At 39.4% G+C, this 23,913-nt stretch overlaps 1 protein-coding gene across 15 annotated transcripts in view; it reads right to left on the bottom strand.

Annotated features, from left to right (window-relative positions):
- Positions 1-23,913, bottom strand: part of LOC131037827 (calcineurin B-like protein 4) — a 247,356-nt gene that overhangs the window by 69,483 nt on the left and 153,960 nt on the right. For all 15 annotated transcript variants that reach the window (XR_009104309.2, XR_009104310.2, XM_057970057.2 and 12 more), the window contains 2 exons: positions 16,644-16,752; positions 16,409-16,461 (listed from right to left, as the gene is read on the bottom strand). Coding sequence is in view for 13 of the 15 variants with exons in the window: in XM_057970057.2 (XP_057826040.1) it covers positions 16,409-16,461; positions 16,644-16,752 (162 nt within the window). In the remaining 2 variants the exon portion in view is untranslated. The remainder of the gene's footprint in view (positions 1-16,408; positions 16,462-16,643; positions 16,753-23,913) is intronic.

Raw genomic sequence — 23,913 nt, 5'->3', positions numbered from 1 at the left:
ATTCCAATTGGGTGCTTTGTGATTTGGTTCCGGAGTCTTCTTCACTTGACGTCGAGTGTGGGGCCTGGTCGACGAGATCTTCCTCCGCTACGTCTGGAAGTGGCAGGTTCTTGGCAAGCTTAGCCAACTCCTTCCACGTACACGGTTTTTGCCTCTCCCGACTACGACTTCGACTCACACTCCAACTTCTGTTGTGTTTCTCCGGACTCCTCGAGTCGGCAACCTCTCTTAGTCGCCGTCTCCTGTTGGCCTGTTCTTTTATGCGGAGGGATCGTCGTACAGTTCCCTCGTTTACTCCTTCGGTAGCAGTGGTACGTCTGTCTTTGTTCGGCCATAGGGGCATCAAGTACCAGAGGTACGACGCTGACTGGCCTCCCTCTCCTCTTCCTCCCTACGACTCCGTTCCTCGTACCGTCGGAGAACTTGTTGCCGCCAAAGTTCGTTTGCCGTTTCCTCCCTTTGGTCTTGGAGTGCAATCAAATTCTTGGCGAGTAACCTTGGAAGACTCCCGAGTAGGTCAAAGACGGGGGTGCTGACGGTGAGTTCACCATGTACCGTACCTTCTGAGACGGCTCTCTCCTGAGCCTCTCGTCGTACGTACTGCATGACCGACACGTCCCACAACTCCACCAATTCTGCCGTCATTGATCCTCTTGTTCCTCTTCCGCGGTACTCTCTTCGTGCGTGTCGCTGTCCACGACAGTTAATTGCTAGTTAAATGGTCTGCCCATTAATTGCTTCCGCCTGCTGCCATAGTTATCCCCAGGTTCGTTCCGGCAGCGGCGCCAAAATGTTTAGTCCTAAATGTATGGTTGGTGAATGATCAGATAACACAGTATTCCCTGCACGTACCAAGTATTCATGGGACAGAACAATCATGACATAAATGACAAATGATAATAAGTAGACCAGAAAGTTATATCTTTATTCCAATGTCCAGAATTGTCCATCCATAATCTCCCCTTGCCGAGGTTCCAACCAAACAATATATAGACCCGACGGTTGGCCAAGTTGCCAACCGTCACCAACTGCCAACTACCCGACGAGAACCTCTCGGCAACAGCAAAGCATAAACACACATAACACACTTATAATTATTATTCGTACTAACATACGTTTTTACCCCTAACAAGGGACTGGTTGCTAGGCGTGGATTGCAGGCTGAGGACTTTGTTAGTTTAAGTGTGACAGTGGTAAATGGTTTTTCTATAAGGTGCACCAGGAGAGTTCCATAGCTAAGTATACAGATGGGTGACTATGCTTTGACCAATGACTTCTACGTTGTTGGTCTTGGTGAGATTGATGCAACTTGGTATCCAATGGCTTTAGTCACTTGGCAGATATGTTCAAAACTTCAGAATGATGGAGTTGGAGTTTATGGCAGATGGTAAGAAGGTTGTGCTGAAGGCTCTTTTAGATGGCGGGCCTATGGTAGCCTCAACATGCAGGATGGAGTCTTTGTTCAGACATGGAGACATTGCTTGGGCGCCACAATGTTGCATTTCGTCCAAGACACCTACACCTGATGAGCAGCCATTTCATATAAATGTCCAGACCCTGTTGGACAAACATGGTGTTGTTTTTGGCGATTTCCTCCTGGGAGACCTCTAGACCGGGGCTGTGAGCATGTGATAGAGCTAGAGGGTGCTAAGCCCGTCATTACTGTTCCCTACCATCATCCTAAGGCATTTAAGGATGAGATGGAGAAGACCATCCGAGAGCTATTGGACATGGGATTCATCAAGCCTAGTTCTAGCTCCTTTGCTTCTACTATGGTGCTAGTGAAGAAGAAGGATGCAACATGTGCATGTGCATTGACTACCGTGCACTAAATAAGAAAACAATCAAGAACAGGTATCCGATTCCGCGCATAGATGAGTTACTAGATGAGCTTCATGGTGCAATGTATTTTTCGAAGATTGATCTTCGATAAGGATACCATTAGATTCGTGTACATGAGGAGGACATCTATAAGACAACATTCAGATATCACTACGGGCACTATGAGTTTTGGTGATACTGTTTGGACTTACTAAAGCTCTTGCTACATTCCAATCATGTATGAACCATATATTTAATAAGCAGTTGCGTAAGTATGTGTTGGTGTTCTTCAATGACATTCTGATATACAGTAAGACTTGGGAGGAGCACTTGAGGCATTTGAATGAGGTTCTTGGTATTATGGAGGCTAAGTCTCTATTTGCAAGATGTCGAAATGTGAATTTGGACTTATAGAGATATTATACTCGGGGCATGTGATTTGTGCTAATGGAGTGAAGGTCCATCAGGAGAAGATACAGGTAATACTTGATTGGCTGCCACCTAGGAATGTTTCAGAGTTGTGGGGTTTCCTAGTCTTATGTGCATATTACAGGAGGTTTGTGAGGGGTGTTATTGTGAGGATCTAGTTATTACTGAGAGTGGGGGGGTGAATCAATAATAACAATAAACTACAATCTTTCACCAATTTGCAAAATACTTCACAAAACAGTTCATAACCAGTACCGGTAGCTGATCAAATAGTCTTCAAATTAGATTTCCCAAAACATTACCGGTAGCAACTTAAGTGTTCATCATTAAGCAAATATAGTAAAGACATCAAATGAATAACTCAACAATCTATCCACAACATGAACACAAGGATTTTTCACGTGGAAACCCAAATGGGAAAAACCACGGTGGGAATTGGCACCCACAAAAATATGCACTCTTTTGGAATGCGCCTTGTTAAAGGCCTAGCCCGATTACGAGCTTTACAATAATGCCCGGTTAAGAGCAAACCTTGTTAGGAGTCACTCGGTGAAGGGATTTTAACCTCAACTCTGGCAGGAGCTTTACCCTGTTAGGAGCTTGCTAAAGGATTTAAACCCAAATTAATGAGCCACTCGGTGAAGGGATTTACAAGATCAGGCCTGTTAGGACCTACCCGGTTAAGGGATTTTAATACTGCTGCAAATGTTAGGAAACAACAGATAAATGATTTGGTCTCAACATTCATTGCTTGCTATTACAGATCCTTTTCAGCTCCAATCTACTTCACTCATGTAGACATCATAATCTGGTTCGACACACTCTTCTTCTCTAATCATCGACACGATAAACCTTCTCAAACTAGACCTAAATAACCTTTACAATTAGGTCGGTTACATAACCCTAACTTACAATGAATTTACATCATAGATCATATCAGATTATTACAAATAATTACAGATCATCATAAAGATCATTACAACAAATTTCAAGACAATTACAATCGTTGAATGATCATAACACATCGATTTGATAAGTTGTCAAACCCTTAACACATTTTGCTAAGCACTTCACTGTTTCCCAAGAAATTCGCTCCTTGATTGCATTCAAAGAGCATCTTATCCATTCACATAGATTCTGCCACGTCACCACTAAGTTAAGAACATGAAAAGAATCACCACCAAACCATAAAACATCACCGGTCAAAGATCTTGATACCGATTCTCAAACCCTGTAGTGAATGTACAACAGTCAATTACAAACATGACTTCCGGTTCTCCAAACATGATGCGATTCCAATCATAGACTCTGTTGTCATTTTATGACACCCTTGGTCCATCACTAAGAACCGGTTAAGGGATTTTAATACTGCTGCAAATGTTAGGAAACAACAGATAAATGATTTGGTCTCAACATTCATTGCTTGCTATTACAGATCCTTTTCAGCTCCAATCTACTTCACTCATGTAGACATCATAATCTGGTTCGACACACTCTTCTTCTCTAATCATCGACACGATAAACCTTCTCAAACTAGACCTAAATAACCTTTACAATTAGGTCGGTTACATAACCCTAACTTACAATGAATTTACATCATAGATCATATCAGATTATTACAAATAATTACAGATCATCATAAAGATCATTACAACAAATTTCAAGACAATTACAATCGTTGAATGATCATAACACATCGATTTGATAAGTTGTCAAACCCTTAACACATTTTGCTAAGCACTTCACTGTTTCCCAAGAAATTCGCTCCTTGATTGCATTCAAAGAGCATCTTATCCATTCACATAGATTCTGCCACGTCACCACTAAGTTAAGAACATGAAAAGAATCACCACCAAACCATAAAACATCACTGGTCAAAGATCTTGATACCGATTCTCAAACCCTGTAGTGAATGTACAACAGTCAATTACAAACATGACTTCCGGTTCTCCAAACATGATGCGATTCCAATCATAGACTCTGTTGTCATTTTATGACACCCTTGGTCCATCACTAAGAACCGATTAGAGATACGATCCATGGACCAGCACTGCCCCAGTTGATCAAGGAGAAAAGGAGAAGAATTATGAAGTATGACGTGTTGCCTTGCCAGGAGGAAGTTCCTCCCTTAGCCTTTTCTTCCTTCCTCAGAATTTCGGAACCTCGAGGTTTTGAAGTTCCTTCTCTTCGCCTTCCCTTGTTTTTCTTCTCGGGAACTCCGGAACCCCGAGGTTCTGAAGTTCCCTCTTCGTTTTCTTCCCTTCCCCAGAACTCTGGAACCCCGAGATTCTGAAGTTCCTTCCCTTTGCTGCCTCTCCTTTCTTTTCTCGGAATCCCGAGGTTCCGAAGTTCCTCCCTTTCTTCCCCTCCTCTTCTGTTTCCCGGAACTCCAGAACCCCGAAGTTCGAAAGTTCCTTTGCTAAGTCCCACCTTTTCCTTGCCTCTTTCTCCGTTCCTCGGAACTCCGGAATCCCGAGGTTCTGAAGTTCCTTTCCTTTGCCTTCTCTGGAACTCTGGAACCTCGAGGTTCTGAAGTTTCCTCCTAGCCTTTCTTCCTTTCTTTCTTTGGAACTCCGGAACCTCGAGGTTAAGAAGTTCTCTTCCTTTGCTTCCTTCTTCCTTCCTAGAACTTCGGAACCCCGAGGTTCTGAAGTTCCTTCCTTAGCCCTCTTTTCAGTTCCCCGAAACTCTGGAACCTTGAGGTTCCGAAGCTCCTTGCTGCTCTCCTTTCTCCTTCTTGGAACCTCGAGGTTCCGAGGTTCTTTCCTTGTCTTCCCCACTTCGGGAACCCGAGTTTCCGAAGTCCTCGGACTTCTTTCTGGCTGGCAACACTTCCAGATGGCGTGATCAACACTCAAAGCTTTAAATGCTCCGACGACTTTTGTGACTTGTGCACCTTCTTTTGTGGAGCCATAGGGGTGCATTTAATGTTTTTGGCAGGATTTCCATCAAGAGAGGTACGGGGCCATGCTTGTTGTGGTGACTTATGTCATGTCTGCATGCTCTGACTTTGGAAGGTCAGTCAATCCACCCTTCATAGGATTGCATTTTCAGGGTATGGCTAGGTTGCTTGCATGTACAGAAGTCAAGTGCATGCACTTCCCTGCACTCCCAGACTGACATTTCCTTGCACATACAAGGGTCATGATCACTTTTGTAGCCAATTTTCTATATAAAGGCTGTTAAGCCTCATTGTAAAGGGTTCTCTCCCTGCTGGTTTGAGCTATTCTATGCTCTTTCACTTCTCTTGTATTTATCTTACATTTATGCAACTGTAAGTTTGGCCATTGGCCTTATAATGAATTGAAAGTCACCATTCTTGCCTTCCTTCAAACTTATGTATGTTGTGTATGTTTCCTTAACTTCATCATAGGTGTATGTTTTGTGGCTCTTCTCTCATATATGTTGTGTTAACTTATTTCTAAGTGTGACTTGCGGGAAACCTTCTCCCCTCTTGACATTCAGAGAATTCTAACCTCCATACATGCATTGGGGTCACTCATACAACTGAAGTTTGTGCATCTCCTGGGTGTTTCAGTTGATTCTTTGTCATTTCGGGTAAGGAGAGAAACAATCTCTTCTTGGTGCATCACCTCCTTTTATTTCAAGCATTTCTCTCTTCCCTTTACCTCTGCAAGTTGTTACAATAGCCTTAGGAGTAAGTTTTGACGTGTAGAGTTGGTTCAACACCTGCACCTAGATTGAGAAGGAAGTCAACCTTCTCCAGAGATTCAACCCCCTTGCGCAAGGTCCCACACTTCGGGGTTGTTTCCATGTTTCACAAGGTTGTTGAGTTGATAGCTTAGCAAGGGTGCGAGCTTTTGTGATAGCAGACTCATTATAATGCCATAAGCATACATTCCAAACCGCAACACCTAACTCAACACGGATCTCTACCACAACCATCTCCTTCTCTGTTCCTGCTTACCAGTTAACTGCTTGACTGCTACTTACCAATTTTGCTGTCCAACTCAATCCATTGCGGGTTAGAGTAAACTGATAGACTTAGATAAGTTAGATGACATACCAAACATACACAAACATGGTTGCCATCAATGACAACACAAATAACTAATCATATCACAATTATATCATCACCAACAATCCATCAATATACATCACAATATCATCCTTTACCGGTACATCATCATCTTCATCAGTTATGCCAACATGCCAACAAGGGGTTATTCATAGCTTGCAGCTCCATTGATGGATCTCACACAGAAGGGTGCTTTTAGATGGACAGATGAGACGCAGATTGTATTTGATAGGCTCAAGCAGGACATGAGCACATGTCTAGTCTTAGCTCTCCCAGACTTCTCTCAGCCCTTCATATTGGAGTGTGATGCATCAGGAGAGGGCATAGGAGCGGTCCTTATGTAGAACCGCCATCCCATTGCCTATGAGAGTAGGAAATTGAGGGATAATGAGAGACTGTACTCCACCTATGATAAGGAGATGCTCGCCATTATGCATGCTTTGGCGAAGTTCAGACAGTATTTAGTAGGTGGCAAATTTGTGGTGAGGACTGACCACAACAACTTGAAGTATTTCTTGGAGCAAAAAGAACTTAGTGAGTGCCAACAAAAATTGGTCAACAAAATACAAGCATATGATTTTGACATTGAGTATGTCAAAGGGAAGAAAAACATTGTTGCCAATGCACTTTCTAGGAGGCCTTCAGTTGCTGCCCTATGCTCCTTTAGTGAGATTTCAGCTGATTGGAAGTCTCAACTTTTAGTTGAGTTTTCCAAAAAACAATTTGCATGCAAGATTATGGATGGACAGATTCAAGATGACGGGTACACTGTGGTTGATGATGTGATATACTATAAGAACAAAATTTATTTAGTTCCTGGATCTAAATTGAAGGAAAAGATTCTATGCGCCATCCATGACACACCACTAGCAGGACATCCTGGGTACTTCAAGACATACAGGTAGGTACGAGAGAGATTCTCATGGAAGGATCTCATGGATGATGTCTTGCACTATGTTCGTGAGTGTGTGACTTGTTAGCAAAACAAGCCAGAGCATACTTTCCTAGCTGGTCTTCCGAGAGTCCAAGGGAAGGATTGCATTTATGTGGTTGTGGATAGGTTGACGAAGTTTGCACACTTCTTCCCTATTGCAGATGACTTCACAACATCTCAAGTGGTTGATTATTCTTTTGCGAGGTGTTCAGACTCCATGGACTTCCCAGGACCATTGTTAGTGACAGGGATAGTAGATTCATGAGTATATTTTGGCAGGAGCTATTTAGACTTGCAGGTATAGATTCGACCCCTAACACCAGTTACCATCCTTAGACTGATGGACAGATAGAGATAGTCAACAAGTGGGTAGAGGGATATCTGTGTAACTATGTTTTGGGCCAGTAGAGAGCATGGGTGCGTTGGTTGTATCTGGGCAAGTATTGCTATAACACTACACACCACATGTCTATTGGTATGACTCCCTTCTGAGCCTTATTTGGTTATGATGCCTCATCATTTGTTGATTTGGTGTTGCGTGATAGCAGAGTACCTAGAGCTCGGGATTGGTTTCTGAACAGTCAGGATATCCTTAAGGCACTTAAGGATAACATATAGCATGCACAGAACTAGTAGAAAGTGTATGCAGATCAGCATTGGGTTGAGAGGACTTTTGAGGTTGGTGACAAGGTATTCTTGCATCTACATCCCTGCAAGCAAAGTACACTCAAGAGGAGTGGGGCAGAGAAACTTAAGCCTCGGTTTTATGGTCCATATAGAGTTTTGAGGAAGATTGGAGAAGTAGCATACGAGTTTGAGTTACCTTATGAGAATAAGATATATAATGTCTTTTACATGTCTTGATTGAAGAAGGCTTTGGGACAGCATGTGATTTCATCACCTAACTTGCCTCCATTATATGAGGAGGGCTGATTGATTTTAATTCCTACAAAGATTCTTGACATAAGGTAGACGAGGTTAAGGAGCAGAGTGATCAGGGAATATCTAGTACATTGGAAGGACTTGGCTATAGAGGATGCCATGTGGGAAGAAGAGATGATACTTCAACATCCAACTTTGCAGTTGCTTGAGGGAAAGCAATACCAAGAAGGGAGGACTGTAATGTCTCCTCATTCCTAATTGATCACTCAGATATAGAGATTCGCCTGTTATCCATCTCCGCAAGTGAATTTATTGAATAGGAGATGACAGTGCTAACAAAGGGGGCCTATACTTGACACTTGGGCGCTAGGAAGTATTATTATTTGAAAAAAAAAGTTATTTTGATATAAAGTCACTTTTTCTAAAAATAGAAAAAAGTTAATTAAAGTGTCTTTATGGGGTTTAAGTTATAAAGTAATAATAAAACATTAAAGTAACCCCATGGCATGCCCCTCTAGGCATAAGTTGATTTTAAAAGGTGGCCACCCTCAATGATGGATTAGACCCTCAAGTTGGGCGAATTTCTTAGAAAAGCATTTTATTTAATAAATTTCATTAAAATGTAGAAGACAACTCTAAAAGTTCAATTAGGGTTGGGAAACAATAAAGCAATGTGTGAGTCTTCTTTTTGCATCATTGAATTCATTTTTACATCACAGATTGAAGAATTGAGCTCTAGAGGAGATTTTCAGAAGCTTTGAGTCTTCTGGGAATGAAAACTACTTGAAGGCAAGTGAATTGGACAAAACCCCAATCCACAAGAGAGAGGGATTCAATCAGAATTCCTATTGGTGCTTCAAAGAACTCTGAATTCAGTGAATTGCAGATCTGATTGCAGATTTGAAAGGTTTTATGAACTTCATAAGGCAGCATTTGTAGCTCCTAAACCAGCCATACAACCTCTGTAGGCAGCCGTACCACTTGTAGATCCCCAAGGTGCTATATTGGTTCAATTCAGTCAATTGAGGGTTTAAATTTCATGCCATTCTTATCAGCAGCACTTCACAGCAACAACAAAAATAATTTCAGTAGGTGACAAAAGCATATTTCTCATCCAGATTGTTGATTTGTTGGTAGTTGGAATAATCCAGCCTCGGAGTCAGGCGTGGAGCTTAGTGGATCTCTAGGAATTGTTTTTAGTAATTATTGTTGGATCAAATAAAACTCATTGGGGCCTCCTACAACAGCTGGAAGCTCATAGACTGTACTTGTTTTCCAAACTTCATCGATAAAGCTCCTCCAAGATAGGCATTGGAAGCTTGGTAGGCATTTTGTTGCTTTGGTGCATTGCAATTCTTGAATCTGATAATTATTTCGTTGTTGTTCCTAAATTAAAATTCAAAGAATTATTTATTAGTTATTATATCCTAAATTAAAATTCTGAGAATTATTTATTAGTTATTATATTTCTACATTTTATGGTTCAAAGCATAGGTGAACTACTCGCTGAAAACTTGGCGAGTTACAAAAACTCTCTGGTGAGTAATAACGACTTTTACTCGCTGAGTTTTGGCCAAACTCGACGAGTTTTTGGCCAAAACTCAAAAACTCGCCCGCCTATGCCTAAAAATGCAAAACGGCAGAAAGGTTATTCATTTTGTGTTTTTTGATTGGGTTTTGGGCTGAGAAGGGTGAAGGTTGACTTGGAGTGACTTGCAAGGTGATTTTTGAGTGATTCCAAGTGGATTTGAAGGGGATTTTCAAGAAAAATTAGATTCCCAGGTTTTTTTTAAAATTTTTTTCCTATGCGTTTTTAAAACATTTTGTTTATTTTTTGTTGAATTTACGAGTTAGAAATCATTCCTAAGTAGTCTAAAATCTTTTTAACTTATTTGGACAAGGTTTAAAATTAGTTTTGACAAGTTTTGTAGATTTTTTCACTATTTTTTTGAAGAATATCTAGTTTTCAAAACAAAATCAAACCCTAATAGTTTTTTTCTTTTTAAACTTTAAATGATGTCTAAATGTTTTTCAACTAATTTAGATAGTTTGCTAAATTGTTTAACTAAAATGTTAACCTTTGTTTTTCACTTTGTATGTGTAGGTTAACTAAGCATTAAATATGGCAAGTCAAGATTGGCCACTAGAACCATGTCCATCCGGTTATATAGGCACCTGTCCTAGAGGTGCTAGAGATAGGGCTTGAAGGTATGCATATGAGGGACCCAAACCTAGGGAAGTTATTTACATAAAGTGTGAAAGAGTACTTCATGGAGGCATCAACTGCCTCAAATACCACCTTGCTGGCATAGACAAACATGATGCTAGAGAATGCATAGGGACCACTCCTGAAATAAAAAGAGAAATGAATGCTGCAGCTGGGGAAGAGAAGAAATTGTAGAGGGAGAGGGTAAAGCTAGCCATGAGATCAGCCATAGCTGAATCTCAAGGTGCTATTGATATTGACGAGGAACAAGAAGCACTTCAGAGCATAGTGGGCTCTCGGCGTGGCCCACGTATCCGCAAACCCACCACCACCTCGCCCATTGCATTTGGTTCCTCTAGTAGAGTACCTGGCTTTAGCAGTGCCAATGCCATTGTTGCATCACGATCAGGCTCCATAGGTGACTATTTTGTGCCCAGGAACACACCTAGACCACAACCATCATTAGAGGCCACTAGATGGAATAGGGAGGCACATGAGAAATGCCACATTGCATGTGTTGATTTTTGGTACTTCAACAACATTCCATTCAATGTGGCAGAAAATCCTTATCGGCTGAATTTGGTGACCACAATGACAGTTGTCGAAAAGGGGTACAAGGCCCCTACTTGGAAGGAGTTGAGTGAGAGGTTAGTAAATTACTAAATAGTCCACTTGATTTCATTTTTAATTGTTTTGTAGATTTCTTGTTTATTAAATCAAAATTGTGTACTAAGAACTAATTTCACTTTGTTCTTGCAGGTTGCTCACAAATGCTATTGGTAGGGCAAAGGAAGTGGTAGAGGAACAAAACAATGAATGGGCAAAATATGGCTGCACCATTCTTTCTGATGGGTGGATAGATGGCAAGAACCACACCATTATAAATTTTTTGGTTGTTTGCAAGGACAATGTAGTGTTCTTGAAGTCGGTTGATACCTCCAGCAAGGTGAAAAATGCAGAAACATTGGCTGGAATGTTGGAGCAGGTTGTGATGGAGGTGGGGGTAGAGAATGTGGTGCAAATCATCACAGATAATGCAGCAACATATGTATTAGCAGGTAGAATCCTTTTGAATTATCACCATTAGGCATTACCAATATTTTCATTTGTTGTACTTGTGGCTTTGTTTTACTTGGTTGCATCTTTCTTAAGAATAACTTCTTTTGCAGGAAGAACCCTCCAAGAGAGGCACCCCACTCTTTTTTGGACACCTTGTGCGACACATGTCCTTGACCTTCTTTTGGAGGACATAGGCAAACTTGAGTGGGTGACTCCAGTTGTGGAAAATGCAAGGAGGATCACCATATATATTTACAATCACCCTTGGGTTCTAAATTTGATGAGACAACACACCCAAGGGAGAGATTTGGTGAGAGCTGGTGTCAAAAGGTTTGCAACGATTTTCTTGACGTTGCAAAGTGTTCTTGCTACATTGACTTCTTTGAAACAAAATGTTTGTGAGTGGAGAATGGCTTAACTCACCTTATTCAAAGAGGTCTGAAGGAGAGGTTGTGGCATTCATAGTGTTCGACAACCAATTTGCATAAAGGGCTGCAGAGATTGTGAAGGTAACTTCAAAACTTTAATTTTTACTTATTCTTGATTCCAGTTTCTCATTACTAATTTGTAACTTCATTAATTAATCTTTTTGTAATTTGTATTTTTCAATTGTAGGTGTCAGAGCCCTTGGTTCAAGCTCTCCGCTTGGTGGATGGGGATAAAACCCCAATGGGATATCTTTATGAGGCCATGGATAGGGCCAAGGAGTCTATCAAAAACTACTACAAGGGGGATAGACTCAAATTTGATCCAATGTGAGAAATTGTTGATAGGAGGTGGTACAATCAGCTCCACCAACCCATTCATGCAATAGGGTACTTCCTCAACCCTTGTTTTTGGTTCGAGGGTTCTTACTCAGATCCGAATGGAGAGGTCATGGAGGGCCTCAATACATGCATTGAGAGGATGGTACCCGATGTTCAGGAGAGAGACCTCATTGTGAGTGAGCTCCAAAATTATGAGGAAGGAAGGGGTAGGCTATTCTCTTCAGAGCAGGCTAGGAGAGGAAGAACCACTCAAACCCCAAGTATAACATTTGCCATTTGGATTTTGGGATCTAAAGCAATTGATAATCGCTTTTCTCTTTGCTTTCTAACTTTTCAATTTTTTTTATTTTGTAGATGCTTGGTGGCAAAATTGGGGTGGAAACACCCCCCATCTCAAAAAGTTTGCCCTTGGAGTCTTATGTCAGCCTTGCAGTTCATCCAATTGTGAGCACAATTGGAGCTTGTTTGAAGAAATCCACACGAAGAAGAGGAGCAAGTTAGTGCAGAAACGCCTCAATGACCTTGTCTTCGTGCAATATAAACCTTCGATTGCACGTAAGGAAGGTAGAGTAAGTAGAAGGTGGTCCAATTGACTTGGATGATATAGATCCTTACAGTGATTGGACATCACAGGAGCAACCTCCATTGTTTTCCGAGGGTGAGATCACTGATTTGGAGAGGCAAGCTATGGAGGAGGAGGGGGGTGGATTTGGTTTCATGTTGTCTCTTTGGTCGAGCAACTCAAGTTCCTTGGCCGTGAGCTCGTATCATGTGAAGGCGCATCCAATTGAGGATAAATAAAGTGCCTTTGTATCAAATTTGAGGGAATAGGTTTTCTGAACTATTGGCCTAACAACTTAATTAAGTGAGCTCAAATATACGTGGGATAGACTTACCCCCCCTCGGCTGGGCCCTATTGGCTATGCTGTGCCGGTTGGTGTGGGCGGTAAGATCCTGCCCTTCTTTCTTTACAAGCGAGGGAAAAGGAAGGCTATATCTTCTCGATATTTGACATAATTCGACTTCTATTTTCGCTCTCATTTATTAAAAAGCGTTCTTATACATAATTATGCAATTTAAGAATTGATAAAATAATTGATTTCAAACGGTTGGGTTGAATCCCTTACTTACTCTGGCTCTGGATGGTTTGATCGCTCCTGGTTCTTGCTTTAGAAGTACACTCACTGGTCCGGGTGGGGCCAGGATATAGGAAAGGAAGGAATAAGGAAGGCGGCAATGCGGAGGCAGGGCAGTTAGAGGCACTTAGAAATACCCCGGCTGGCATGGCAGCAGGTCAGAAATCTTCTTATAGGGTCCCCTGCCCCAAGGTTTGGGAGCAAGCATCTTTTAACTTCGCTAAAGGTCATTAATCATCGATCTTTTAACTTCGCTAAAGGTCATTAATCATCGATCTTTTAACTTCGCTAAAGGTCATTAATCATCGAGTTACCTATTGAAAAAAGAGAGTTATGGAACCCAGATGGATCTTCCTAAGGTGTCAACAATTCGGGATCCCATCGCCGTAGATCCCCCTTGAATCGACGGAAGAGATATAAAAGATCGTGGTTTATTCCCCCAAAAATCAACCAGAAAAGTTGTAACACGGCGCATTGAGTTATCATTGAAATGCACCATGATGATCCAGTGTTCATTGATGGCACTTGGCAATTATCAATTCTACGGCAGGTGGAAAAACGATTTTCTTGTAATATTGTTGTAGCACTTAGTCAGGTAGCCCATATCCGTGGAGGTTCCATTTATATGGGTATTTAGCCTCTAAGAGGGTCTGTTACTCTAAAGACTATCAAGCGTCGAGTAACAAGCCTATTACGAGGGGAGAGTCCTTTTCCCGGATATGTGGAATGACAATCCTGGAAAGGGATCTATTCCTGGATTCACCATATGATGGTAAGGTTGACCAGGCAACTTATATACCTCAATGGGATCCTCTGAATGATCTGGAGATATGTACTTTGGCATATCGACGGAAGGTCTCCGGCCGAACGAATCCATGCCTCTAGGCAGCATTGTGAAGCCTTTTTTCTTGCAGCTTTTTGACGCAAGGAGTATCTGGATGCAAATCGATTTGCGGAACTGCTCAATAAAGAAGAGTGGGGGATTAAGTATTGGAAAGATTGGTTCTAGTGATTGATCTAGCGAGCGCTGGTATTCGATAAGGGCGGGTGAAGAAATCTTTGACTATAAGGTTCAAAGAGAGGGAGGGATAGCACCTTTGGTAGTAGGGCCCTTACCCTTTCCCCTTTCAAACATAGGGGGTAGGGGTAGGGTGGTTGCCGGAAAGGAACAAAACTAAAGGTTGGGTTGGTCGGACAGGTAGATGGTCAGGTGTCGCAGCAGATATGGGGAATGGTATCCACCCTTCCCTTTATCCGAAGCCGAGCGGATCCAGTTATTCTCGATCCACCCCGGAGGAAGGGGGGCAGCCTCACGTCGTCGGTTGATAACATTGAGGAGGAAGAGAATGAGGATGAGGAGTCATTGCCAGTGCCACAAGAAGGTGGAGACATAGCTTCAGCCATGATGGAGGATGAGCCAGCCATACCGAGCGAGGAGGCACAAACACTCACATGCCCACTACAAACTTCTAGGACTGGACCCTCTAGATCTACCTTTCCCAAATTTTTTGCTAGAGCTGGGAAGAGGAAGTTGTAATTGTAATTTGTAATGATGTATTTAACTTTGGTTTTACAAAAACTATTTACTATATTGCTTTCAGGCTTCCAACCATCAGCATTCCTCATCAGGATGTGATTTTGTAGAAACTTTACATTTTAAAATATCTAGAATCAACTTTTTTCTTTTGTGTTGTCATTTATTGACTAATTGGATGCATCTTCTCATTAAATTTTGCAAAAAAAAAAAAGCATTTTTTATTAAATTTAAGCGTGTTTTTAAGTTGCCGAGTTTTTTTTCCCAGGGGCTTGGCGTGTTTTGCCGAGTGGCGAGTAGTTCAACTTTGGTTCAAAGTATTGTTTCTTGGCATTCTTTCACAATTAAACTCTATGGAAACATTGACATCAAAACGCAAGCCTAAATCCTCAGAGAAACTATCTTAAACCTTCAATCAACAGCTTGAAAAATCAGAAAAAATTCAGTGCAATTCCAGCTGGGGATCTTTCAGCTTGCCAAGTAAAATTGGTGAAAATTGCCATCTTGGTTAAAACATTCTGGTAGGGGATCTTACACAGCCACAGAATTATATGACGTTGCCTCGAGAATGTTACTATAAAATGCAGGATTGAACATATGACTCAAAATGTTTGACAGCTGACTTATGTTTAACTTCCTCCCATCAGAAATCTGACAAGAAATTCTGTGCACAGCAATAACCCCACTTGCATATCTATTTGAGTAATTTAAACCACAACCAACATACTAACTATAATAAATGTCCTTATCATTTTCTCCCTGCTTAGTGGGAATAATCCCGGACTTCTTTCTGAGATTTGGGAACTTATTTGGAAAAGCTGACTCAGAACTGCTTCCCTTGTGTCAATAAAGAGATTCTGTGTCACTCATTGTAATTGGTATGCTTCTAAACATAAAGGAAAATACATTTCACCAATACATGCTGAAAATTCAGAACACTAGCTTCAGGTTGAGTGATAGAAACCTCCTTCAAGAGATGACTTGTGCAAATTGAGCTTGCTTACATTGACAACATTATGGATGCCAAGCTGAGATAAAAAATTAAGGCACAAGGTATTACGTCCAACAGCTTGGGGAATCATGTACAGTACAAATCTTATGGGCTTGAACTTGCAACATTTTCGGTGAAAACTTTGTTTATTAAAGTAAATCCAAATACAGTCACCAACTTGGAAAGAATAAGTTAATCAATGTCTGTCATTAAGTGCTTTAAAATTTACTTGCTTTTGATGTAAAAAGTGAGTCCTGGATGAAAAAGAGGAATTGGATGAAAATACACAGTTATTTTCAACTTTTAATGCCCACATTGCAAAACAATCCTCTTAAGGTAACCTAATACATGGGATCATTTCTGTGTGATCTGATACTGAATTCAAATTTAAAAAATAACAAGATGACAATTTATGAATTTGCCTAAAGAAAAAACACAGATACAAGATTGTTTCAACTGCAAACCTTCCTCCTTCCTTGTGTGCTCAGACTCCCAAAGCATGTTTGCACATGCAGATACATACATGAAGGGAGAGAAAGGAGAGAGAAAGATTATATAGGCTAGTTAAATGAAGTATATGAACCAGCATATAACATATGGTGAAGCTCACCTCCTCGCGTTCAATATATCCAGTATGTCTCAAGTCATACAGTTTAAATGCAACTGCAATAGCGGCAAAAACAGATTAGCATGGAAATTCAAACAAAGATGCAGGTCCATAATTCTTTCATCTAATGATTTATAATTATATAGAACAAGATTTTATATCTTTTGGATTTATAAAGAGAGCGAACATTTGTAGACAACATTCTTATATCAATATACTGCTAGAATGTCAAACTTACACAGAATCTTTTCATCCAGAGATGCATTAGGATGGAAAACGCTCAATGAACGAACAAACTCCCCAAACTCAATCACTCCATTGCACTTGATATCAAACAGATCAAATATCTGAGACATATCATGCAACAAAAAACATCAAGAAAATCTGCAAATACAACATAAACCAAGCAAATAGCAATTAAAGCTTCTTCTTCCAAACCTCAAAAGACCAAAAATTCTGTTTCAAATTTTTTTTACATCCATTTGGTGCAACAAAAACATTGTTGGACAACATTTCTCAGAATATTCAGTCTGCTCAGGGCAGTGTTCAAAAATTTCATCCCTATTTGTGGATTATAGTATGAAAATATTTGTTAAACAACCCATAACATGTTAATCAAGATAAAAAAAATTTAGTCCAGCCGATCATGATCCTGAAATCTACATTGCTTAGTATCTTTAGCGTGAGTATGGGATTGTGTTGAGAAACAAATATCCAATACAAAATGTCAAAGGTTATTGGCATAAACCACATGCACAAGGGACACACAATATGTTAATATGACTTTAACTTAAAATATACTTAGAAATGCAAATAGAAATATTTTTAAGAGGGCTATACTAAATAATATTGAAAATGACCAGTTTGGGTACAATAGTATATTAAAAAATAAAAATTTGAATGCATATTTTAGCATACCGACATATATAGCCACATAACAAACATTTAATAAATAAAACAATAATAATTCTTAATAGGATCATATCTAACTAAATTAAAAGCTTAGCCCCCTTTGTGTCAACCCTGTTAGAATACTTGTCATTGATGTCAAAAGATTGCAAAAAGACTTCATACAAAGGGTGATATGGAAAGTTATTGATTTGAAATAACCAAATAAATGTACTCATACTTACAGTTTCAGGAACACACGATCTGAGTATCTGATTACTTACAGTTCCAGGAATCAAAGTTTATCAAAGAATTTATGTTCACAATGTGTCCCTCATCTATGGCATACATCTTGCTCTAAGAGTTTATGTTTATGTTGTGTCTTTCATTTACAACATACATCTTGCTCTCAGACTCCCGTGATTCTCTTATCTTGAAAAAGAGAAACTATAATTCCTATGATCGGGTCTTTTAATCAGTAATACATCGAGTTCAAATATCCACACAAAGTAAGGAAAACATATGGTAGCAAAAACATTATAAAATACTGAAATAAGGAGTCTTATAAGTTAAAGAAGTTGCAACTAACATGACAGTTGTAAGAAAGTTGAAGCGACAGTTGAAACCACTTGGTTGATGGAAAACAATATATACTTTGCTTATGTTCGATAGTGTGTGTGAATGTGGTGAGTGCGTGAGAAGAGTTGTACTTGTAATATCTTATCAATCCGTGATGATATTCCGATTGTGAAGACATTTTTTAATGCAGGAGCACTGAGTTTAAAGCATATCATAGAATTTGATGCTGCAAAGTAAGAGGATAGTACAGAAGTAAACGAAAGAAGATTGATACATTTTTTATTACAGTATGTGTGCTATAATGCTGTAAGTATGAATTATATTGTGACAGATAAAAAGTATAATGCAATCTGTATTTCAGTTAGTTTAATTCAAGATCAAGTTCAGTATCAAGAAAACAACGATATATCCCCTCTAATGAGTTCATTCTGAGATGATATGAACAGGCCATCAAGAGATTGCTGACAGTACTGAGAATATAGAAACATATTTACAGAATATTATTGATCATGCTGTTGTAATGTATGAAACAGAACAGTATATTTGAAGAACAATAATGTTCAGATTATGATATCTTTGTAATCATTGTACATCTTCAAAGTTGTAACATCTAACTTTGCAGATTTGAAATCAGAGACAGTATGTCTCATCTGTAATATTCCTTTGGTTGGTGCCACAAGGATTCTAAGTTGATGCTCAGATTGACAAGGTTGTGCCTGTAAGGGTTGGTGCTCTCAAGTAGGGAGATTGGTGGGTTGATGCCCTTCAAAAGTTGTAGACAATTTATTTGTGAGGCTGGAATAGGATAGTAGATCCTAGCAGCATTTCTCACTGTGTTTTTTCCCATCTTGAGTTTCCATGTAATGTTTTGTGCATTTGTCTCATTGCATGGTGCATCACTTTCAGTTTTCAGTTTCATGTTGCTTACAATCCAGACTCCAGATTAAAAAGTTTTAAAAGTTTATCAAAAGGTTTAATTGAATAAGGATCTAAAAGTTTGATTTACTACTGATTCACCCCCCTTTCCCCCCTTGCCCCCCTCTATCTCAGTAGTAAAACTTGTGTTCTACAATTGGTATCAGAGCCTAGTGCTTGGAAAGACTTAATCAGTCTGAGTAGATCTTGGTAATAGAACAAATGGCTTATTTGGAAGGATCCTCTTCTAATAAGGCACCTTTGTTTGATGGTACCAACTACGCTTCTGGAAAATCAGAATGAAAACTTATATTTCTTCTTTAGAATTTGATGTGTCGATGTCAGTTGTAAATGGTTACACAATGCCTACATCTCCTTTGACTGATCCTGCAGATAAGAGAGACTATGAGAATAATGCTAAAGTAAAAAATGCAATTCTTTATGGTTTGTCTAACATTGAATTTGTTAAATGATGCATTGTCAAACTGTAAAGGCGATTTGGGATAAATTAAAGAGCATCTACAAAGGCAATGACAAAGTGAAACAACCAAAGTTGCAAAAAAACAATGCAAAATTTGAGGTCTTAAAAATGAAAGAAGAGGAGCAGGTTGTTGACTATCTTCTTAGGGTTGTGTTGACGTGTCTGAAGTCGCATTACTGCAAACTCCATACGGCCAACACAGAATAGAATAGCCGACTGATTATCCTACTCTCTCTTGAGATAAGGAAGTCTCTAATGCTGTTTTCTAAGTTTGATCAAAGGAGACAACCTCAAGGTTTCTTTTGTCAGGTCTTGACTGCGGGATCTCTCAGTGGCTTGATGTGTTTTTGCTGGAAACACAAGGGGACTTACGATTTGCAACAAGCTAGTTTGCTTTGATTCTCGAATTACGCAATAAAAAGCAAAAGGAAAGGGTTAGGAGATCTAAAACTAACAACACGGGTATGCGGGTAGACGGATTCAACATAACCAATTCCTGCTTGGCCAGAATGGCTCACAACCTTGCAGGAACGGTGCAATCTTCAAAGGGACTTGGAAGATTTTCAGACTGGAGATGCACGACTAAACACCCAATTCTGGCGCAGCTCAGACAGACACTTGCAATTGAACTAAGCACAATCAAAGGCTCAGGTTAACCACACAAAAGGATACACAATCAGCATATCCTCAGTGGTATGAGCCCGAATCTATCAAATACCTGCACACCCAAAACAGAAAGATCTATCTAAAATGCTGAAAGAAACCATGCAAACAAGATGAAAACAAGACAATAAACACCAAATCAATGTTTATATATTGATTTCAATTGCCTATTACAACAATTTCTGCAGCATCTCTATGCTACTGCTAAGATCTAACCTATTCTAACTCTAAAATCTAACTATCTAATCATCTAATCAATTGTCTGACAAAAATCTCCAACTATCTAACAATCTAACCCTTTACAAAAGAAAGGCCTCTGCCTTTTATAGATATTACAATTTTGAATCAAAGGCTAGAATGGACTGCATCCTAGGGTCCTGATCTGCCTTCCAGAAGCTGGGAGCTTTATCCTATGCCCAATTAATTCTCAGTCATCCAGTCAACCACAAATATCTCAACTACCTGCCACTATTTGGCTTTAATTCAGGTCTATCCAATCTTATTGGTGGTTGGGAATAGTCATCCACAAAAATATCTTGCACGGGACCCATAGGCAGTTTACAATAAAGCAATTTCAGCTTTTTAGGAATTGAATTCCTTGAATTAAATCCAGTTGTGCACTTTCTTGATAATGCATAAACTTGCAGCATTCAAAGTGTTCTTTGGTCTTTGGTCCCGGTGGTGGACTTCATCTTTGTTCAGCAGCACGGTTCCCAATGCTCGGTTGTCCTCATGCTCCTGCATCTTTTCTTTTCCAATCTTCAACGCCTGGCTTTGGATTGCGATCCTTCCCTGATTTGCGTTTGAGGCCTTCTCTTGGTTTTCCAATGACGTCCTGCAATCAATCAACCAATTTCATTTCATTAAATCAATTTGAAAAATTAATTAATTAATTTAACAAATATTAAATCTAATTATGACGTCTGGCTTGAGAAGCTCTTTGTGAGATGTATCTTGAAAATGCTTCTCCTTTCTCTTCGAACATGAAATCTGATCCTTGATCTTGATGGTGTTTGGGCGATTTACTTCTGCATGATTTTACCTTTGGAGTCTTGGGCGTTTTGAAAACTTCTTGTAGCGCGACTCTGGAGGTTTGAAGAGCTCCTACAAATTTTAAAACTCTAACTCTCATGCCTTTCTAGTGAATTTTGGAGAACTTAGACGCTATTCTGCAATTTTCAAACTACGTTTTCCAATCCTAAGGGCGAACTTCGTATGCCTTGGCATATTTTGTGATTTTGAAAGAACTTCGGAGCATTCACGCCCTTTTGCAAATTTGGAAGTGTTTCGGACGTTTTGCATGTTTGGAATTTTGCGTTTTTAGGCCAAATTCGGACCTTTTAGCATGTTTTGCAACTTTTCCAAAAACTTCTGACCACTGGGCATGTTTGGAATTTCGCGTTTTAACCCTCTGGCGAATTTCGGAGCGCTTGGGGTTTTTGTTCCAACTGAAGGGTAATTTTCGGACCTTGAACACTTCTGCAAATTAAAGAAAGCTTCGGACCCTTTGAAGCGTTGTTGGCAAACTGGGAGTTTTCGGAGATAAACGCGTTTTTTGAAATTTCGCGATTTTAATGCCAAATTCAGAGCTTAAGGCGGTTTGGTGCCCAAAGGCATTTTCGGACCATTCGGGCGTTTTTTGGGGAATTTACCCATATTTCGCACCATGAAGGTCTTTTGGCGAATTTCGGCACTTTTAACGCTTTTGCGATTTTCGGGGCTTAAGGCATTTTCTGCAAGTTGGATTATTTTCGGACCCTAAGCGCATTGTGTAAACTTTTGAAGACTTCAGACCCTTAGGCGCTTTCTACAACCTGTGCGAATTTCAGACCATCAACATGCTTCGCAAATTCCCTTAAAAAACTTCGGATCTGTAAACGCGTTTTTTAAACATCGACGCACTTTCCATTTACCTCCCAGGGTCCGAAAATGAGGACGGTTAAGTGGTTTTCAGACCTTGTAACATATTTTGCAAAATGGCGTTTTTTAAACATTTCGCCCCAGGGTCCGAAAATGGACATTTAAAGTGTTTTCGGACCTTGAGGGTCTTTTGGCAACTTTATAACAAACTTTAAATTTCGGAGCTAGGGTCCGAATTTGGGCGTTTTAGTGAAATCCAGACCTAAACCACCTTTTGGCAACTTTTCACTTCTTCAACTTTTGGCTTCTGGGTCCGAAATTGAGCATATGTAATATAACATTTAAGTATACTTTCAGGATGTTTGAGAGTGGTTTCAGACCTCCAGGAGTTATATTGCAAATTCTAGTTTTTGGAGGTTTCATCAGTTTTCAGACTTAGTCAAATTTCAGGATCAGGACATTCCAGACTTAGCTAAATTTCAGGGTCAGGATAGAAAGGCACAAACTGGGGGGTCCCTGTTCAAGACGGGGATGGGTGTGCGATTTGCACAACAGGTTGGTGAGGTTGTTAATGCCATTAAAGCCCTTGGAGAAGATATAAAAGATAATGTTATAGTTCATAAGGCTTGTCTCCGAGTTATGATTCTAATATTTCTACAATTGAAGAAGCAAGAGATTTTACTAAAATCTCAATTGATGACTCACATGGTATTTTTATTGCATTTGAAATGAGAATTGTAAATGAAGATACTCTCAAAAAAGAAGCCACGTTTAAAGCAACTAAAAGAGAAAAGGAAATAAGTTCAGAGTCAGATGGTAATATGGATGAAGAACTTGCAAAACTTGTAAGGAAACTTAAAAAGGGTTTTGGCAAGTACAAATGAAAATTACCCTTCCAGTGCTTCAATTGTGGGAAACTTGGACATTTTGCTGCTAAGTGCCCCTATGTCAAAAGTGATAGAGGTGATTAAGAAGATTTCAAAAAGAAGAGTAAAGGCCAATTCTCTTACAAACAAAGAGATTCCTCAAAAAAGAAGAAAAGTTTGTACACCAAGGAATAAGATAATACAAGTTCAGAAGATAGCAATGAGTCTGAGATTGAAAATAGTCTATGGCGATTAGTTCACCCACTATAGATCAAAGTGATGATGATGTGCAAGGAGGAGAGATAAATCTTAAGGAGAATTTTTATGTGCCCTAGATGAAATCAGGAGATTGAAGGAGGCTAACTGTCAGTTATAGAAGAAACTTGCAAAAGCGAATCACATGATTATTAATTTCAAAGTTGAAATTGAAGAAGGTAAAAAACAAGAAGAGGTAATTAGTTCTGAACTCTTGTTAAAATCTGAAAATTGTTTTAAGGTTAGAAAGTGAAGTAATAACCTTGAGGAATGAACTTAGACAATTAAAGATGGTTTCGGATAGGAAGGTTAAGTTTGAGAAGAACTTTGACTTGTTTGATGAAATGTTAGCCAAGCAAAGGTTAAACAATGGTAAATCTGGTTTGCGTTTTGAAAAAGGTGAAAGTTCTAATAATTCTCTTAGCAAAAAGGAAAATGCGGATGGATTTGTTAAGGTTCAAAGATAGAAAAGGTATACACAGTGGGATCCTTCTACAAGAAGAATGACAATAAACAGGGTTTATCTTTTTATGGTTATTGTAATTGGTGCAATTACTTTGGTCATAAAGCAATTGATTGTAGAATAGTATCAAGAAGGAAAACCAGTTTTGTTAGTTGAAATCCTTTTGATTCCTTAAAAGATTTCAGTATGATTTGTTTTAAATGTCATAATATTGATCATATTGCAAGGAATTGTCACATGAATTTTGCATAACAGAAAAGGATTGATAGTAATGTTTATGATCTCAGAGAAGTTGAAGGTAAAAAATGTTTGTTGGCTCAAAATGATGAAAGTTGGCTATGGCATAGAAAATTAGGTAATGTAAATTTTGATAATCTTGTCAGAATTAGTTATATGAATTCAGTAAGATACATGCCTAAGATTGTTAAGCCTGAAAAATATTATTTGTGAGGAATGCCGATAGGGAAAGCAAACAAGAATAAGTTTCAAAACCAAAGAGTATTCAAGTTCAAAACCTTTAGAGTTAGTTCATACTGGT

Source organism: Cryptomeria japonica, chromosome 3, assembly GCF_030272615.1.
Source record: "Cryptomeria japonica chromosome 3, Sugi_1.0, whole genome shotgun sequence".
In the NCBI taxonomy this organism is placed as follows: Eukaryota; Viridiplantae; Streptophyta; class Pinopsida; order Cupressales; family Cupressaceae; genus Cryptomeria; species Cryptomeria japonica.
Note: the sequence above shows the minus strand (reverse complement) of the source record. Positions and strands in the feature narration are given on the sequence as shown.